Source organism: Lasiosphaeria miniovina (genome assembly GCF_030549165.1).
Source record: "Lasiosphaeria miniovina strain SMH2392-1A chromosome Unknown B0T26scaffold_2, whole genome shotgun sequence".
Classification (NCBI taxonomy): Eukaryota; Fungi; Ascomycota; class Sordariomycetes; order Sordariales; family Lasiosphaeriaceae; genus Lasiosphaeria; species Lasiosphaeria miniovina.
Window position 1 is genome coordinate 2912983 of NW_026848221.1, and position 16797 is coordinate 2929779.

A 16797-nucleotide genomic window follows, 5' to 3' on the forward strand; every position below is an offset into this window, starting at 1 on the left:
CTTTTTGTTGACAAATCTCTTGATGTCGCAATCCTGGCTCTTCCATTTCATCCACGCCACTCGACCGGTTTGCCGTGCGGCTTCAAACTTTAAAAGGCGCCTGCCCCTCCAACTCCCTCCTCTGTATCACAACGTCACCACCTTCCCCATGTCATTCTTCTTTCGCAGACTCTTCTCATCAACCACACCAGCTACTATGGACGCCGCACAGAAGAAAGCTCAGCAGCTCATTGACGACAATGCCGTCAGTGTGTAAACACATTTTCCTACCATCCTCCACCACGACCGCCGCCAAGCCCCACCCTTTCCCTCCACTCCCCCCTCAAAAAAAGAAAGAGGAAGAACATAAAGCTAACGCAAAGCGCCTTTGTCTGCAATAGTGGTATTTAGCAAGTCATATTGCCCGTACTGCGCCAACACGAAGCGGGTGCTCGACGGCCTGGACGCCAAGTACGGCCTCCTGGAACTGAATGAGGAGAGCGACGGCGACGAGATCCAGGCCGCGCTCGTCAAGTTGACCGGCCAGCGCACCGTTCCCAACGTCTTCATCGGCCAGCAACACATCGGCGGCAACTCCGACCTAGAGACCGTGGTGCGCAACGGCAAGGGTGGAAAGAGCATTAAGGAGCTGCTCCGGGCGGCTGGCGCTTTCGAGCTGGGCGCCAGCAGCGGCTCGGACGAGGAGTGAGGGTTTTTTTTTCTTCGGCGTGGAGGCGAGAAAGCTTTGAGGATACCCGACTGGCCACGCGCAAATCACAATTCAGTGCACCTAGCTTGCAAAGCATTTGGGTGCTCAACTTTTACACGTTGTGCTCTTCACCCGCGTCTATCGTTTTTCTTTCGTGGTCTTCATGTACATCTATCTGTTACAACTGTCAAAGGCGCTTTACATAGTCAACTCTTATCAGTACAACTCTTTACCTACTTTCTACACAACTTGCGAGGTAACCGTCCCGACGGGCCTCTCCACAAACTCAATGAGGCCTTCCACTATGCTCCGGCGCGCGGGTTCGCTCGCGACTTTGCTGCCTGCGAGGTAGTTGAGCCATAGCGCGCGCGATAGCCGCTCGTCATCAACGACGCCAATCAGGCGGCTGCTAGTCGGACGTCCCTCCTTCTTGCTCCCGCCGCCGTCGTACGCGATGCTAAGCTTCCCGTTCTCGTCGCGGAGGAGAATGAGTTCTTTGCGCTTAGGAACGCTGCCGCGGTTGAAGACGGCGCGGAATTGCCGCATCGCCTCCCCGAATCCCTCGTCCTGCGCCGCCTGCCCAGGGAGTGACTGGGTTCTGGCTTGGATGGCACGCACGAAGCCGTCCCTTAGGTGGTGAAAGTCCGTATCACGGACTGGCACAACCCGGAACGCAGACCGCGCCGGTACTCCATTGGCTAACAACTCGCCCCAGGCCTGCTCGCTCCCAGCTGGGTCGAGGAGGGCGGTGCGCAGCTCGTCGCGCTCGCCGGGTACCAGCGTCGTAGCGATAGGGTTGACCTTCTTTGTCAGCGCGCTCTGCAGAGCAGCGATGTCGGGCGTGGCGACATAGTAGCCAACAACATAGACCTGGATTCCAATGAATGTGACGGTGCGGAGGCCGAGTCCGACAAGGGTATACTCGGTGTCGACCGTCGAAGCAGACAAGCCGGCTGTTGTGGTGGGAGATGCATAAGAGGGCAAATAGATCGTGCGCGGAAACGACGGAACGGTACTGTTGCCCGTAGGCACGATCTCGCGGCCTTCCTCGTCGTGCAACACTACCTTGCGATCAGCCGCGTCCGGCCTTACGAGCGGATCTGTGGACGGCAGGCCGGAGTCGAGGTTGGCGGGCTTGTTCAGCTCCTCCTTGATCTTGTAGGCCGTGTAGCAAAAGGAAGCGATGCCTGCTATTGTCCCTGACCACAAGAAAAGGCGACGGTTGCGATGATGGTCATGTGCACTTTGGGACAACCGCCGCAGGTCAAGGTTCTCGACGGCCCGGCCGGAGGACTGGTTGGGACGACGCGAGAGGAACGTTCGGCGCTGCACAGGGGCTCGAATTGTTTCGCACGCTTTCGGTAAGCGAAGCTGCCGGAGAGCTGGTTGTCGGAGCATGGCGGCGTTCGTTGTCTAGCGACCGGAATAATTGGTGTTTATCTGATTAACTATCGCCGCTGCTCATGACCTTCTTGACCTTGTGGTATGCAGCAGTCTCAAATGATTCCCCACTTCTGTCGAAGAAAGCCAATCCGGCCTGGTTTCGGGTGACTTGTTCTTGCCGATTGTTGAGTTTACATCATGCCACTGGCACTCCGCCGGGGTGCTAAATTCGTCATCAGCTTTCCATTGCCAACGATTGCCGACAATCTACCGACCCGCAGTTCGGAAATGCGATTTCAATTGCGATCTGGATACCCCGCTGCTGGGCTGGTGTCACTGCTTACGTAATAAGAATTCACGGTTCCGGGGAGGATTCGTTTAGTTACTAATAAGACTCGAAATCATTATTCTATACTTCCTGCCCATAGCGATTCTCCTCTAATAATGTGAAGCAGTAATCGAAACAGACACTACTAATCTGCATTGTTGTTCTGTTGATTATCAAGCTCCTACAGAGCAACGAGGTCACGTTCCACCGTGAGGAACCCGGTGGTGTGGCGTCCCATGTTCCCAAAAAGGGTCAGATGAGGGGCACGGGGTTCATACCAAGGCTCCGATGCTCACTGGCTGCAGAGACATTCGCTTAAGCGCCGAAGCGCACACGTCATGAACGAATAGCCTTGCATACAAGCTGTCCTGCGGGTGCTGTACTCTTGGAGTTTGGGCTCGTCGAATTGGAAGAGGCGTCTACTCCGTACATGTGTGCCTGCTGTGAAGACACAAGAGTGACAGCCGGACCGCAGGTAAATTCTCACGTCGCCACTGTTCTGCGCCGTGATTCAAACGGTGCCCGCAGTGTGACAAGCGCAATACCCGCAAGCCGCCACAGCGTGCATGCAAATGGATCCGCCATCGACTGCACACTCAGACAGAGTCATGGGTCAAATCGTCTCCCGTAGACTGCGGAGTACCCAAGGTCCTTTATACCAGCGAACGTCGATGACATACGTCCGTATTTCGTGCCCGCTAGCTGAACTATGTTATTCTTGAGACTAGAAGCGTAAAGCGCGGGCTTGTAATGCAGAAAGTCAATCCGTTTCAATAGCGACCATGGCCACGGGATCACCGGGATGACAGTGTTCATGTCATGGGATAGACCTAGGCAGGGATGGAGACTACGCAGTACGCATGCACAGGAAATGCGGCCAGCGGCACGGAAAGCGATACCTTGGGCGATATCTTGGACTGTGTGTTGATGTTACCGACCTTTGTTGATGTTACCTCTGATCTAATGCTTTAAATTATTATGGCCACGAGGCTGGCCCTTAAGCATCGCTCGCCCTCGTGGTGCAGGCAGCCTCATCCTATGTACATACGTCTGTCACAAAGCTGGCCGTCAGATCAAGCTTAATTGTCGGCCTGAGAGCAAAACCCATAAGGACGATCTCGGTCTGCTCTTCTTCTGCTAGCCTGAGCACCTAGCCAACGGGTCAACCTGTGCAAGGGAGGCTAGAAAGTTTTGCAAATACAAAATATTTAGCGCCAAAGTTGGCGGCAGATGCGGGAGCCGTTGAGACCCGTGCTTTTGGGCTACGGCGGAAGCTCGTGACAAGCTCGAGTTTTAGTACATTTCGGAAGGAGAGTTGAGCACCTGCCTGCCCAAGCTGATCAGAGGGCCTCTGGCTCTGAATGCAATTGTTTGGCGGGGCTGTTGGCTGCTCCTGGCCGTTGAAAAGATAATTCTGAATAATTCTGTTAGGGATTTATCACAGATCCGATTTGATGAACACAATCTCAGTCAGAATCAGCCTGGCTTTCAATATCACACTATCAGTAAATTTGACGGTGCCTCTGGGGAAGGTCGAGCAAAGTGACCCACGAGTGCGACCGCCTCAGTCAACTCAACAGTGGGCTCCGTTGCGTTGCCGCACTAGCCCAGTCTCGCCCTGTCCCCAGCCAGGTTTCGGCCACTGCATCTTCCTAAATCCCCCCATGCCTGGCCAAGCTGTCGCAAGTCGGCCCTGACAAACCTAACCTAAGAACCTTTCGCAAAACAACAACACAAGCTGCTAGGACAGCCGTCGCCTTTTCCGCATACTATTTTCCATCCGCCGACTGCTCATCTTAGACGTGCGGCTGCCATCTTAGTTTTGGCGGTTGGCGTGCCTCCAGCGGCCAGGCTCTTGGCTTAGCATCCATTGCTGCCCACCTTCCCTGTCCCAGCCCTCGCTCGCCCGCCATCCACCTTAAGGCTATTTTGGGCTCGGACCACTCTCAGCCTGCCCGCCCGCTGACCCCTGCTAATGACAATCGACGGATTTCGGCGCCAACACCCGCTCCACTCCAACAGCCTCCTCCCCTCATCAACACCCTTCCTCCGTCCAACCTATCCCCCTGCACCCATCGCATCTTTGCCGCGGGAGACGGAGACTCTGCGGCAACAATGAGACAACGCGCTTCTTTGGACATTATCGCCGATGACCGGGGCGTACCTGCAGTTCGGGACGATGCCAGCGTCAGCGCTGACGCCGATGTCGACGCCGACGTCGACGTCGACACGGCCGTCCAGGTTCAGGAGGATTCGCGATCGACGTCCTCGACGAGCTCTCCTGCCCCTCCCGACAACGAAGAGTCCGACTTCTTTCTCGGCGCCAACGACTCGCAGTCCTCGCTTGGCGTACCCAACCTCCAAGACATGCAAGTCAGCGACGACGAGTGCCTGCCTCCAGTCAATCGCCTGCCTAACGAAATCCTGATCGCCGTGTTCGCCAAGCTCAACGCCTCTTCGGATATCCTACATGTGATGCTGACCTGCAAGCGGTGGGCTCGAAATGCGGTGGATATCCTATGGCACCGCCCAGCCTGCACAACATGGGACAAGCACGCCTCCATCTGCCAGACCCTTGGCGTGGAGAGCCCCTACTTCTCCTACCGCGACTTCATCAAGCGGCTCAACCTGGCATCTCTGGCCGAGAATGTCAACGACGGGAGCGTGATGCCTCTTGCCGTTTGCACTCGCGTCGAGCGCCTGACTTTGACTGGGTGCAGAGGCCTCACCGATTCTGGTTTAATAGCCCTTGTGCAGAACAACACCCACCTTCTCGCTCTTGACATGTCGCTTGACGAGCAAATCACAGAAGCTTCTATCAATGCGATCGCCGAAAATTGCAGGAGGCTACAGGGTCTGAACGTCTCGGGCTGCAACAGAGTTTCCAACGAGAGCATGATTAGGCTTGCCAGGAGTTGCAGGTTCATCAAGAGGGTATGTCGCATCATTTTCTCCTTCTGCTTTCCCCTGCCATTTTACCATTCTGCGGTGTTCCTACTCGGCCTGTACTATTGCCCGGTTTCCGGCTTTAAAACCTGGTCTGGCCACTTTGACGATGCATACTGACATGCCTTACGAAACAGCTCAAGCTGAACGACTGCAGTCAACTTTACGATAACTCCGTCATGGCCTTTGCCGAGCATTGCCCCAACCTTCTCGAGATTGATCTTCACCAATGCCGGCTCGTGGGAAATGAACCAATTACAGCACTCGTGTCCAAGGGACAATCCCTTCGCGAACTTCGTCTCGCGAACTGCGAACTGATTGACGATTCGGCTTTCCTCATGCTTCCGATGAACAAGACTTATGAACATCTCCGCATTCTTGATCTCACTTCCTGCGCGAGGTTGACAGATCGGGCGGTTGAGAAGATCATCGATGTCGCCCCACGGTTGCGCAACCTCGTATTGGCCAAGTGCCGCAACATTACAGACACCGCTGTCTACGCGATCGCTAAGCTTGGCAAGAACCTCCATTACGTCCACCTCGGACATTGTGGGAACATTACGGACGATGCAGTGAAGCGCCTTGTTCAATCGTGCAACAGAATTCGGTATATTGACCTAGGTTGCTGCCTCCATTTGACCGATGAGTCTGTCACCCGACTTGCGACTCTGCCGAAGCTGAAGAGGATCGGGCTGGTGAAGTGCGCCAGTATCACCGACGAAAGCGTGTATGCTCTTGCCAAGGCGAACCAACGCGCCCGGCCTCGCAGAGATGCCGACGGCAATATTATTCCTGGGGAGCACTACAGCAGCAGCCATAGTAGTCTTGAGCGAGTTCACCTTAGCTACTGCACGAACCTGACTCTCCGGGTAAGAACAAGTTCCTATCATTTGGTCGTAGGTATGCTAACAAAACTGTACAGAGCATCCTGCGGCTTCTCAACTCCTGCCCTCGTCTTACCCATCTCAGCTTGACAGGAGTCCAGGCATTCTTGAGGGACGATCTTGAAGCATTTTGCCGCGATGCTCCACCTGGTGAGCTAGACGGTCATTCCAATACACTAGCATAGGTTCTCTTACTAACGCTTCTTCAGAGTTTACGGACCACCAGCGACAGGTTTTCTGTGTCTTTTCGGGTCTAGGTGTTGTCAACCTTCGCAAATACCTGAACCAGGAGCGATCATTCGCAGAACTTCATGCTCCACTGCCTGGCGAGCCGGCCGGCCATCCCCGAAACCATCAAAACTTCGCCGGCGCAGTCAATCCGCCTCCTGTTCCTCCCCATCTTCATAACGTGGACAATGGGTTTGATGACGGAGAAGTCGATGGTGTGGATGACGATGATGGCCTTGAGGATGGAAGCGAGATGGTAATAGACACACAACCTTTGCTTAACCCTCACACCGCTGGCCTTGGTATCCCACCAGGCGCCCCAAGAGCCATTCCGATACCGCCGCCAATACCTACCCTGCCATCGCAGATTCAACCTTCAATCAGCAACCCATTTGGTTATGTCGGCGGCCATCCACCTTATGTGCCGCAGCCGGTTCGATTCCAGGATGAACCAACTGCCTTTATCCATGCCTTTTCCCAGGCTCTCTCTCCGGGGCAAGATAGCATGAATGGGGACCCTCGGGGTAGCGACATTGGCACCAGTCTGGCTGGTATCGGGACTCCCATCGCCAGTACCGCGGCTACGGCGGGTCTGAGCAGCCCAAGTTCTCGGGCGCATCCGGCTGGGAGTCGGCACGCTTCCAGTGCTGGGCACAATTTAGGCATCGGCGCCAGCTTTGCTCCTATCCATGGACGGTCGACTGCGACAATGGCAGATATTTCGACTACGCTGGGCGACGAAGATGACTATGGGGATCGCCTCAATGGGACCCCAAGCCCCCATTCCGGAAGCCCGTGAGGCGTGGAAAGGGCGAGCGGCTAAGGGAAAACAGACTTTTAAGCGCTTGTTCGTATTGCCCTCGTTCGACAATTGTTTGGGGCACGCCTTCGCATATCAATGCCGTCGCATACTCTTGGGCTCCTCATGTTTACCAAAGCTGCAGGCTTGCCGCCAGATGGTTCAGATACTCTGGTCCTTGCTAAGCAGAAGATTTCATCGCACCGAGGTCCCGTCGATCCCACCTAGACATCCCGGGTCACCTCGCAAAGGATGCGCTAACATCGGAAACGAGCGGAGGTCTAATGTCAGGTGACTTGTGTCTCCTTATGTGTTGAGACGTGGAGGTCCCCAGAGTGCAGAAGTTCTATCCCTACTTTGGAGAAAGAGAAGTTTTGCTCCTTGCCACGGCTTTTGGGTTCCATAATTTTACCCTATTGCTTTTGCTGCCCATTCCGCCTGTTTTAATGCTTTGGCATGCTTGCTTTATAACAGACGAAATTGCCTCGGCGGCTAGTCCGATGGTTGCTTCCGCCGCTGGGCTATCGGAGATGATGCGACAGCTTGGAAGAGTTTTGGACCGGTATGGATTTTTATGGGACAGCAGTCGAGCGACCAGCACTCGACATAACGTCCAAAGATATTTTGCGGGGTATTCGAAATATTTCTCAACTTCGGTTTTTGGGCGTGCTGGCGTTTTAGAGAGGAGGGTCCTCCCCTCTCTTGGATTGATTAAGATTCTCGTTGCCGGCAGGAAACCATCGCGGGAAGCATGGCGGGCGGCACGACCTGTGCAGTATTTTAAGCGTCGTGACAAGGGAAACAGGCGGGGATCATTATATATGGCTTGATATTTTGACTTTTTTGTCAGGTTAACTGCAAGGTGTAAGGGGTACTTGTCCCTGCCCACGCTCAACCTTAGAGAAGGCAGCAATTTTTCTCTGCGGGGTTTCATTGCCAAGACTAGTCGTAACACAGCCCCTTTTTGTGACATGCTTGCAGGTTGCCGTAGGTGACGCATGAAGCCGGCAAAGAATGTGTGCTATGTTATAAGGGTTTTATCCGCAAGTATTCCGTAGAAAGCATTTATTTATATTGGAGAAACTGAACCTTTTGGCTTCAATAAAGACTTCTATAGTCTTTGATTGGCGCGTCGTTTGATGAGGTGCGGAGACGGGCGCTTGTTCGTGAGGAATGGTTCTGCGAAATAGCGACCCCTTTTACCCCCTTTACCCCCTTTTGCTTTTGCCCCTTTTCGTACTGGCCCCTCTGCCCCATTGCCCCGTGAGAGTTATCTTCACTGACCCGTTTGTTGTATAGGTAGGTCGGTATGCGAGAATCGGGAGGAGGCTGCGGTAATATCGTAGCCGGTGGCTGGCAGCTGTCGGTGGCAGAAAAGTGTTGTTTGCATTGTGCCGTTATTACTGCGCTAGTATGAAATTTCGTGAGATGCCTGGGCCAAAAAGGGGGAATGTTTCACTCTTCAGAGGGGAGGGAAAAGATGGTCCCTTGGACTCTGGCTGTGTCTGTCTGTCTGGCTGGCTGGCTTCATCTGCGGAGACAGAGACAGATAGACAGACAGATAGACAGAGACAGATAGACAGAGACAGATAGACGGAAGCAGCAAGTCCTCGTTAGCTACCGTGTTCTTGTTGGTCCTGGCTGGTGTCAAGGCGAGGAGTGGGCGGCAACAAAACAGAACTGAGCAGGATGAATGGGTGCTGTGTCGGGGCAGATGATGTCGTGCGCGTCGGTGGATGCGAGGGCCGCGGCGTTCGTTCTATCTCGTTCGTCTGATCGGAAGAGGCTTTAGGAGATAGGCGCTGCTCGGGGACGCGGATGCCATGTCGAGACGGGCTCGAGGTTATTTGTTGGCCTTGCTCGTCGGATGTTGCGGCCGGATCTGGCGTGATCGCCGCCACCTGGGCACTTTTGTACCTGGGCATTTTAACTGCCGGTCAGGGCCCTGAGCACTTCAGCACAGCTGCTTACCGCTGACACGAGGCCTGTGAGTTGCGATGGTATTGCTTGTTTCTGTCTTGTCTTGTCCTGTCCTGTCTTGTCCTGTCCTGCCTTGTCCTGTCCTGTCCTGTCCTGTCCTGTCCAGACCCGACGGAAACACAGCTCGGAACCCTTCGCTGCCGGTGGGTTCGCAAAATCCCCCAAATCGTTTCTCCGGCCCCCTTTATCCTAGGCGCTATCGGTCTGCGGGTACTAGTAGGGCAGGCAGGTGGGCTAGCCGGGAGCTGTGCTGCTAGGTCGGCGCGTGCCGCTGTGGTCTTGTCTCCGTTGCGTTCTCGGCAAGCCCTGGGGGTCGCCTGGCTGAGGGGCATGCGACGTCTTTGGTCGAACGTCTTAGCGCCGGGCTTTTTGCTATTAGTGATGTTGGAGAGCCTGTCCCGTTTCTCGCTGTGGTCTCTGTCTGTCTTTATGGGTGGTTCATGGGGCGTATGTTGCCGCTTTTGTTATCGATTGTGTCGAGGCCAAAGTCAAGAGGGACGGTCGATGTGGCCTGTAGTCGTCAACGAACGGTGTTTACCTGTCGTTGATATCGTGTAAGGGAGTCTCGCGCGGCGTAGGGGGCGTGAGGCCTGGGGGCTGACTGCGGAATAGGGGGCGCGCAGTTGATTGGCCGCCCGCCCCTCTCCCTAACCGCCAACGCTCAGCACCTACCCATCCGCTGAAATACGACACTTTCTGTCCAATACAGAGTCTTCTTATCATTAGAGGATGATCAACACACGCCCGTGGGCTATCCTGGTCTCTTTGCTCTTGTTTCTGGCTTCTTTTCTTCACTTGTCACTATCAGGGCGGCCTCTAGTTCTCCCTGTCGGTCCTTCTGCTAGGCTCAGTCTAGTGGACACGGACCTGGACAACTTGTGCCAGTATGAGGCGGCTGCCCCCAGACTCCAGGGGCCTCTGTCGTTGGTTCGGGCACTGCTGTCCTTGTTGCTGCCCCTCTGCTGGCCCCCAAGACATATTTTCTCTGGAATTAGGGGGAACTTTCTCATTCTTTCCCCGGTAATGAATAGCAGGCCATGCCGAAGAGACAGTGAAAGGATGTCCCCGTATGCATGTATTATTTCGTCAAGACTTGCTGCCTTAAGGAGGGACTTCCACAGAGGCATTTGCTGCGGTACAGCAAAAAGTCAAAACAATTGAACGGCACCGACAGAGTCAGACCGGCCCGCTCACGAACCTTACCACGGCCATGCAAGATCAAAGTTTTCGCCCAGGGCACATAAAGCGCACCGAATGTCTGGCTGCATAGGATGGTCTGGCTGCACAGGATGGTCTGGCTGCACAGGATGGTCTGGCTGCACAGGATGGCTCTTCATTATGTCCCAGTACATTTCACTGTTAGCCGCATGGCGGGTGCTGTATCTAGCCCCCGAAAGGTGCGGCGGGTGTGTTGGCACCTCTGCCATCCCTTTACTCAGGCTGACCGCTTTCACCCCCCCCCACACCCTGCTTCAGGCGGTCCTGCCCGCCACATTCGGGTCCGGACTGGCCACAACGACGCGGTTTGATGTCTCAAAAGATCGGCAATGTCGTCCACGCAGAGCAGGACACCTCCCACACCACCTGACCAAAAATTCTGTCTCGTTCAAAATGTGAGTGGCTCCGGCTTCTCGCCGGAAGGAGTCCCGGTATGGCATCATGCAGACAAACAAGCCTTTCTTGCGGAGACGGTGGATGGATCTGGATCTCGGGCGGGAGCGCCTCGCTCAACAAAAGATGGAAGAGAAAGCTGAGCTATCTGTTTCCGCCACGGAGACGGTCAACTCCGATGCAACAATGCATGGACACGTCGAGATCAGCTCCAGTCGTGTCAGTTAAATTCTGTCTGCTTTTTCTTGTTTTCCATATTGAGGGTCTGTGTGTTTGCGTGTTGATTTGGGTGGTCTGCGTTCGGAAGGGCGTGCAGCGGCTGGCTCGGTGTGGTACTACATGTCCCCTCTACTCAGATGAGGCAGGGTTGGTTCGGCCAGCCGCAGTTATCATGAGTTTGCAGTGGCGTTAGAGGGGGAGAAGATAGCGGGATTATTGGGAATTTATCGAGCTGACCGGCTTGCTTCCGGTGGCGTGGGCTGCCGCTATGGAGGGCATCCAGATGACCCGCCTTGTACTTCCTGCCCCCATCACGCCGCGCTAATAGAGCAGTGGCGTCACCGCCACGGCTTGCACTGCTTACGCTGACGCGACAATGAGGGGCGGTCAGAGCGGACAGGGAGACGCCTGGTTGGCTGTTATGGGTGCGGCGCCGGCCCGAGGCCGAGTGCTGTGGGTCCGGAATGTCCTGGCGGGTTCTCGGAGAGGTACCTGAAGCACGGTGGCTGGTCGTCATACTGTTTGCTGGGGGGCTCGGTTCATACCGATGTGCGCTCCAAAGCCTAGCACTGCTGTAAGTCACAGCGGAAGTGAAGTTGCCCGGTTGACAAACGAACCTTGTGTTGGACTGAGACATGATTACAGGGATTGTACAGGACCCAGGCAGAACTCGAGGCCGGCACCCACACCAGTGAGACACACTGCTCTGTCCGGGTGTGTTTGCTTGGTCTCCTACTACTACTACGCAGCACTTAATTCCCGGGGCTGGTTTCCGAGTCCACGCGTGACCGACTGGTTGGGGGATGGCTGAGCTCAGGACAGACTTTGGCCTTGGCTGACGGATGCACCAAGTGTCGCTTTAGCAGTTGACCGCAGACGGGTCTGGCATCCAGTTCCCCGACAGGTCGTTTTACGGACACGGCCGTCCTCGTTGCTGCAGCCAAGCAGATAAGCTACCGTCAAAAGCTACCGTCAAAAGCTACCGTCAAAAGCTACCGTCAAAAGCAATCGTCAAAAGCAATCGTCAACATGGTATTCCCCTCCAAACCATCTTACACAGGGCCGTGGGCCCGCTCGACACGGGCGAGGTCTTGACACCCCCCCTGCCCAGGTAGAAGCGTAACGCCTCGCACGTGAATACGCGAGCGACGACGCGAATGGAAATTTTACTGCCACGGCGCGGGGGCTGACGCGCCGGGTCAGACGGGATGGACAAAACCGCGCTTGACGAATGACAGGTCTGTCCCATCTGCAGCTCGAGGTAGCTCAGCCAGCATTTTGGGAGAGGAGGGGGGGAAAAGGGTGTGTTGGGTGTGTGGGAGCCTGCACCTGCTATTGGGCAGAGCACGCCTATCAGCAGAGAACGGCCACTGATGATGCACCTCGTACTTCAGCGCGTGCTGGTGAGTCACCGAGGCCTGGCCAGGACAGAATTTCACGCCAAAGAATTCCATTGTCGGGAGAAAGCCGCTATGTATCGATACCGATGTGATCCGGGCCTTTGTTAATCACTTAGAACCAAGAAAGATTGCCCTGAAACAGGCTGGCAGTGCCTGTCAGTCAGCGCCGTCCACGCGTCCTCCCCCCCTCCCCCCCTAATCCACCGCCAGCCACAGAACCTCTCCTGAGTCCCCCCCAGGACTCGAAGATGTGTCCACGGGAGGGACTCGGGGCAAAACACTGGGCCGTGTGCGCCCTGGCAGCTGGTAGGGCAGGCTAGCCACTCCTTCAGGCCCAGGGGCGGTTTTTCGGTCCCGACTCCCAGGACCAGATCTTCGGAGATTAGCGTTGATCAATGCACCCGCCACCCAGCGACCGCAGGGCTCTGGGCTCTGGATAAGCTGCTTACCATCTCCGCTGTCAGTGTCAGGTACCCTGACTGGAGTCTCGGCCCAGGCCCCGATAAAGACCAGCAGCTCGTCGATGGGGCCGCGCTGGGCCGGGCGAGCTTCGGGATGTTAGACAGTTCCAAGCCGAAGCAAGTGCAGGGGCAGCAGGTGCAGCAGGTGCAGGCGAGCAACATACACATGGCAACCGCCGACTCCACTAGCTCCGTAGTTGTGTGTTTGCGGGTCTTGGTTTTCGGCATTGTGGCAGAAGAAGAGGTCGGTGCAGATGGGCGTTGCCAAATTCCTCTGCCCGAACCTGAGCGGCTATTCTGGAATATTTATATTTATTCCCGACTATAATCTAGATCGGCAGACAGGCGAGACTATCGCCATTGTGTTTGTCCCCGGGCTCCTGCCTCTGCATTCGCTAGCGCCGGCCGGCCAGCCGGGGGAGATGTTGGCTCTCCCGAAATGCGTTTGTCCACGGGTTCGGACAGGAAAAAGCAAGAAGAACAAGAGGAAGAAATGAGCTCGAGCCGGAAACCATCCGGATGACAAAAAGGGCACCCGGAGGGCTTGTGGAGGTTTGTGATAACTCGAATCACACGAATCAGAGTCTTCGACGAACGGGCTAGGTACGGCAGCATGGTACCGAAGAGAGGCGGTCTGGGTGGTTAGAGCCAAGTGTATGCCGATCTTAGGGCAATCCGACGGGAAGCAACGACGGTACGGCTAGATTAAACTGGTAAGGTACCGGCCAGGTGGCTAACTGGCAAGGTTCGGCGGAAGACACCCAAGCTGTGAGCCCTGTAGATCCCATCTCATGGAACGCCATAGAAGGAACGGGAAACGGGGAACGGGCCGGCGGTGTGTGGGGGGAGGAGAGAACTGGAGAGAGTGTGTGGGGGGAGGAGAGAACTGGAGAGAGTGTGTGGGGAGAGGAGAGAACTGGAGAGAGTGTGTGAGTGGAGGGGGGTTCCATGGGGTTAGTTGGCCATGCCATGTGAACCGGGCAATCGATCGAATGGGGCCTCCCAATTCCGCTAAGAACTTCAAGAAGAGGACGGCCCAAGGGGAGAATTCCGACCTGTAACACAGACGCGTATCGAAGGCATGCTGCACTCTCCAATCTCGGATTGGAAGTCGCTTGTCAAGTGCTCGAAAATCCAACCCGTCGAAATGTCGGGATGGGAGCCAAGACTCGACCCTGGAGCATCCAAGGATGAGAGTCCAGGTACGGTGGGCATGGGGCATCCGGCAGGCAGGATTATCATGATGGATGGATGGACGAGAAGAAGAATTTTCACTCAGCAGGGAGGCGGCCAAAAGGGGGTAGCGGCGCAAAGGGTTGGCGTTCTGTGCTCTGTGCTTTGTGCCGTGCTCTGTGCGTCACGTCACGTCTGCCTGGCGAGTTACACGCACTCAGTGAGGGCACTTCACAGGCGTATTCCATTCTGAAGGAGACGAAGCGATTGGTACTTCCGAATCCAATCCGCCTCGCAGCGAGTGAGCGACTCGCAAGACCGACTGACCACCCACACTAGCCACGTCAAATGGCGTCCGTCTGCAGCAAGTCGTCTTGCCAACAAACGAAACGCCATGCACGACGTTGGTACTAGTTAAATACACAGCAAAACTCGCTGCTTAAGCGCTGAGGGAACCAAGAAGAAGCGGGCGGGTTTCAAGAGATGCGCGTGGTCGGCAAAGACGGCCGCCCACGCCGCGGCCGCATTTTTTCTGCGCAGCATCCAGCTGCAACTGCAGGCGTGGGAGCGGGGGCACTCACGCTCGCAGAGGGCTGAACAAACGACACTGCAATCATGCAAGAGTTGCGCATGTGTCTTTCCCACGCTAGTCTTGACCGAGGTGGCGAGGTGGTGACGGAAAACGGTGGTTGGCGCTCCCGACACTAAGAAAAAAATCATCTACGGAACCCCGAATTGCCAATTGGGGGGCCGTGGGAATGCCTACCTTACCTACCTACCTTGGGTCAAATTTGGCCTGCATTATCTGTAGGGGGCTGCGCGAGAATGGGAAATTGATGTTACCGACTCCTCGGGTCACAGTTGGAGAAAGGGGGGATGGACGCTCACGCCCACGCCCACGCCCACGGCCTCTCGGGCCCCCTTCTGGGCTCGCCCTCCCAGGGTTTCTGCTCTCCAGTTCGTAGCTCCTGCAACCCTCAACTTTTGGAGACGACTCCGGGCCAGGTGGCAGAATGAATGGGGCGCCTATCCGTTCTACATTGGGGATATGTAATATACACCGCCTCCATGGTAGCTAGCCGCCTCGGATGGTGTGCACTGGGCCGGTAAATTAGATGCCTTGAAATACTGAAGAATGCAAAAAAAGAACAGCAAACGGAAGACTTGGTCTTCGAAAAGAAACCCGGAACCTGCGGCGTGCGTGCTAAACCCGAGAAAGCCCAAGAGGTGTTATTCTGCATAGCACGGCGTGCATGTGGTCGGCTTTGATGCGCGATTCTGGGAAGGATTGCTGCCTATTGCGCTACCACTCACTCAGCCTTGGACAGCAAGGCGATTTTTTTCCGGCGCTTATTTTTCATCAAAGCCATCTCGCGACCCAGGACTCAACAGCTACCCACCTACCTAGAAAACTCGTTTCCATCTCCCAATCCAAGGCACTCAACTCAAATCCAAGACACTCAACTCAAGTCCAAGACACTCAACTCAAATCCAACCCTACAAGCGTTGCACTGGCCTCTCTACCTACCTAAGACAACTCAAAGACTCCTGTGGTTGCCGTTTCGCCGCCGCCGCGCGCGGACCGACGCGGGTATTGTTCCTCGCCTCGCTGTTTACCACCCCGGAAGATGCGCTGTGCATCACAGCTTGCCTCGAGAAGACTTCGAAGCCCGCAAGCTGACGGTTTCTAGGCCATTCGTGGTTGTGCAAGAACGCGATCTAGCTGGAGCAGTCAGTACCTGCTTCTCACGCGTCCCGGCCTAGCCGTCGCCCCCCGAGCCTCGATTCACAATCTCCCCTCCCTGTTCTCTCACTGATCTCGATCTCTGACCTCCCACTCCGCGCCTGCCGGCGACCGGGGATCCTCCACTGAATTCGAGGCGTGCTGTCCCGCCCCCTGCCCCCTTTCGGTCATCCCGGTCGACGCGTCGTCTTCCATCCGAGCTTTGTGCGCGGCTGTCGCCAAAACAAGAGCGACACACGCCGGCATCGCCTTCGAAGAGACGCGCTCTTGTCCGTCTCGGCCGTGATAGTACGTGAATCCATCGTCGGATGCGAGACAGGCCCTGCCCTCTCTCCGACAGCAGGTAAATACATGGCACCGCCGCCGAGGCCCAACCCGGACACAACTGGTCCAGGCTGCTAGAGAAATACTCTTCCCCCAACGGTTCCGATTGTTCCATCCCCAGTACCTGTCGGTTGCATCACAGCCGTCGCTGCGCTTTCGATACCGTGGCCAATGTTAACGCGTGGTATGCGCGAAACAATTGAATACCGCGACGGCGAGCTAGATAGTCTGAGAAGCTTCGTTGCTTTGCGGGCAAGGCGGGGTTGAACAGTGCCAGTCCACCAACATCTCCGGAACAGGAGGCGCTTGTGTTTTTCCCTCTCCCTACAGTTCCCGTCATTTCTCCTGATCCCGTCTCTCAGACTCTCTCTAGTGGAGGGAGTGCAAGCGCTCAAGTGAGCAGCGCACCACGTCGCTTGCGATCACAAAGAGCTCTTCGGACCATGCGGTGCACCGACACCTCGTCGAACTCGTCGATCGCCCAGGAAGCAGAGAGTGCCTGCCTCGGTGGCTAAAAGAAGAACGTGGGTTGCTATGCCCTGTCCTGGCCACGCGCGGTTCCGCAGGATAATTATCTCGGAGGTCGCCGGCGGGGGCTACGCGATGGATACTCCAATGTGGCGCGGGAT

General features: G+C 55.8%; 5 protein-coding genes across 5 annotated transcripts; 3 read left to right on the forward strand and 2 right to left on the reverse strand.

Moving 5' to 3' along the window:
- Positions 1-196: 196 nt before the first annotated feature.
- B0T26DRAFT_747894 (thioredoxin-like protein) lies at positions 197-688 on the forward strand (the record flags this gene model as incomplete). Its single annotated transcript, XM_060444893.1, has 2 exons — positions 197-248; positions 381-688. The coding sequence occupies 2 exons, from the start codon at positions 197-199 to the stop codon at positions 686-688; spliced, it is 360 nt and encodes a 119-aa protein (XP_060300434.1).
- A 240-nt stretch (positions 689-928) lies between these two features.
- Positions 929-2086, reverse strand: B0T26DRAFT_738244 (chalcone-flavanone isomerase-domain-containing protein; the record flags this gene model as incomplete). The annotated part of the gene is made up of 1 exon (XM_060443567.1): positions 929-2086. One exon carries the CDS (start codon positions 2084-2086, stop codon positions 929-931), a length of 1158 nt encoding a protein of 385 aa, XP_060300435.1.
- Positions 2087-4514: 2428 nt separating this feature from the next.
- Positions 4515-7256, forward strand: B0T26DRAFT_638275 (uncharacterized protein; the record flags this gene model as incomplete). The annotated part of the gene is made up of 4 exons (XM_060437020.1): positions 4515-5333; positions 5483-6214; positions 6268-6379; positions 6439-7256. 4 exons carry the CDS (start codon positions 4515-4517, stop codon positions 7254-7256), a joined length of 2481 nt encoding a protein of 826 aa, XP_060300436.1.
- Positions 7257-7432: 176 nt separating this feature from the next.
- Positions 7433-8388, reverse strand: B0T26DRAFT_140404 (uncharacterized protein). The gene has a single exon (XM_060433396.1). The coding sequence runs from the start codon at positions 8254-8256 to the stop codon at positions 7609-7611; it is 648 nt and encodes a 215-aa protein (XP_060300437.1). The 5' UTR covers positions 8257-8388; the 3' UTR covers positions 7433-7608.
- Positions 8389-9250: 862 nt separating this feature from the next.
- On the forward strand, positions 9251-9889 carry B0T26DRAFT_695083 (uncharacterized protein). Its single transcript, XM_060441275.1, has one exon. The coding sequence runs from the start codon at positions 9567-9569 to the stop codon at positions 9792-9794; it is 228 nt and encodes a 75-aa protein (XP_060300438.1). The 5' UTR covers positions 9251-9566; the 3' UTR covers positions 9795-9889.
- Positions 9890-16797: the final 6908 nt, after the last annotated feature.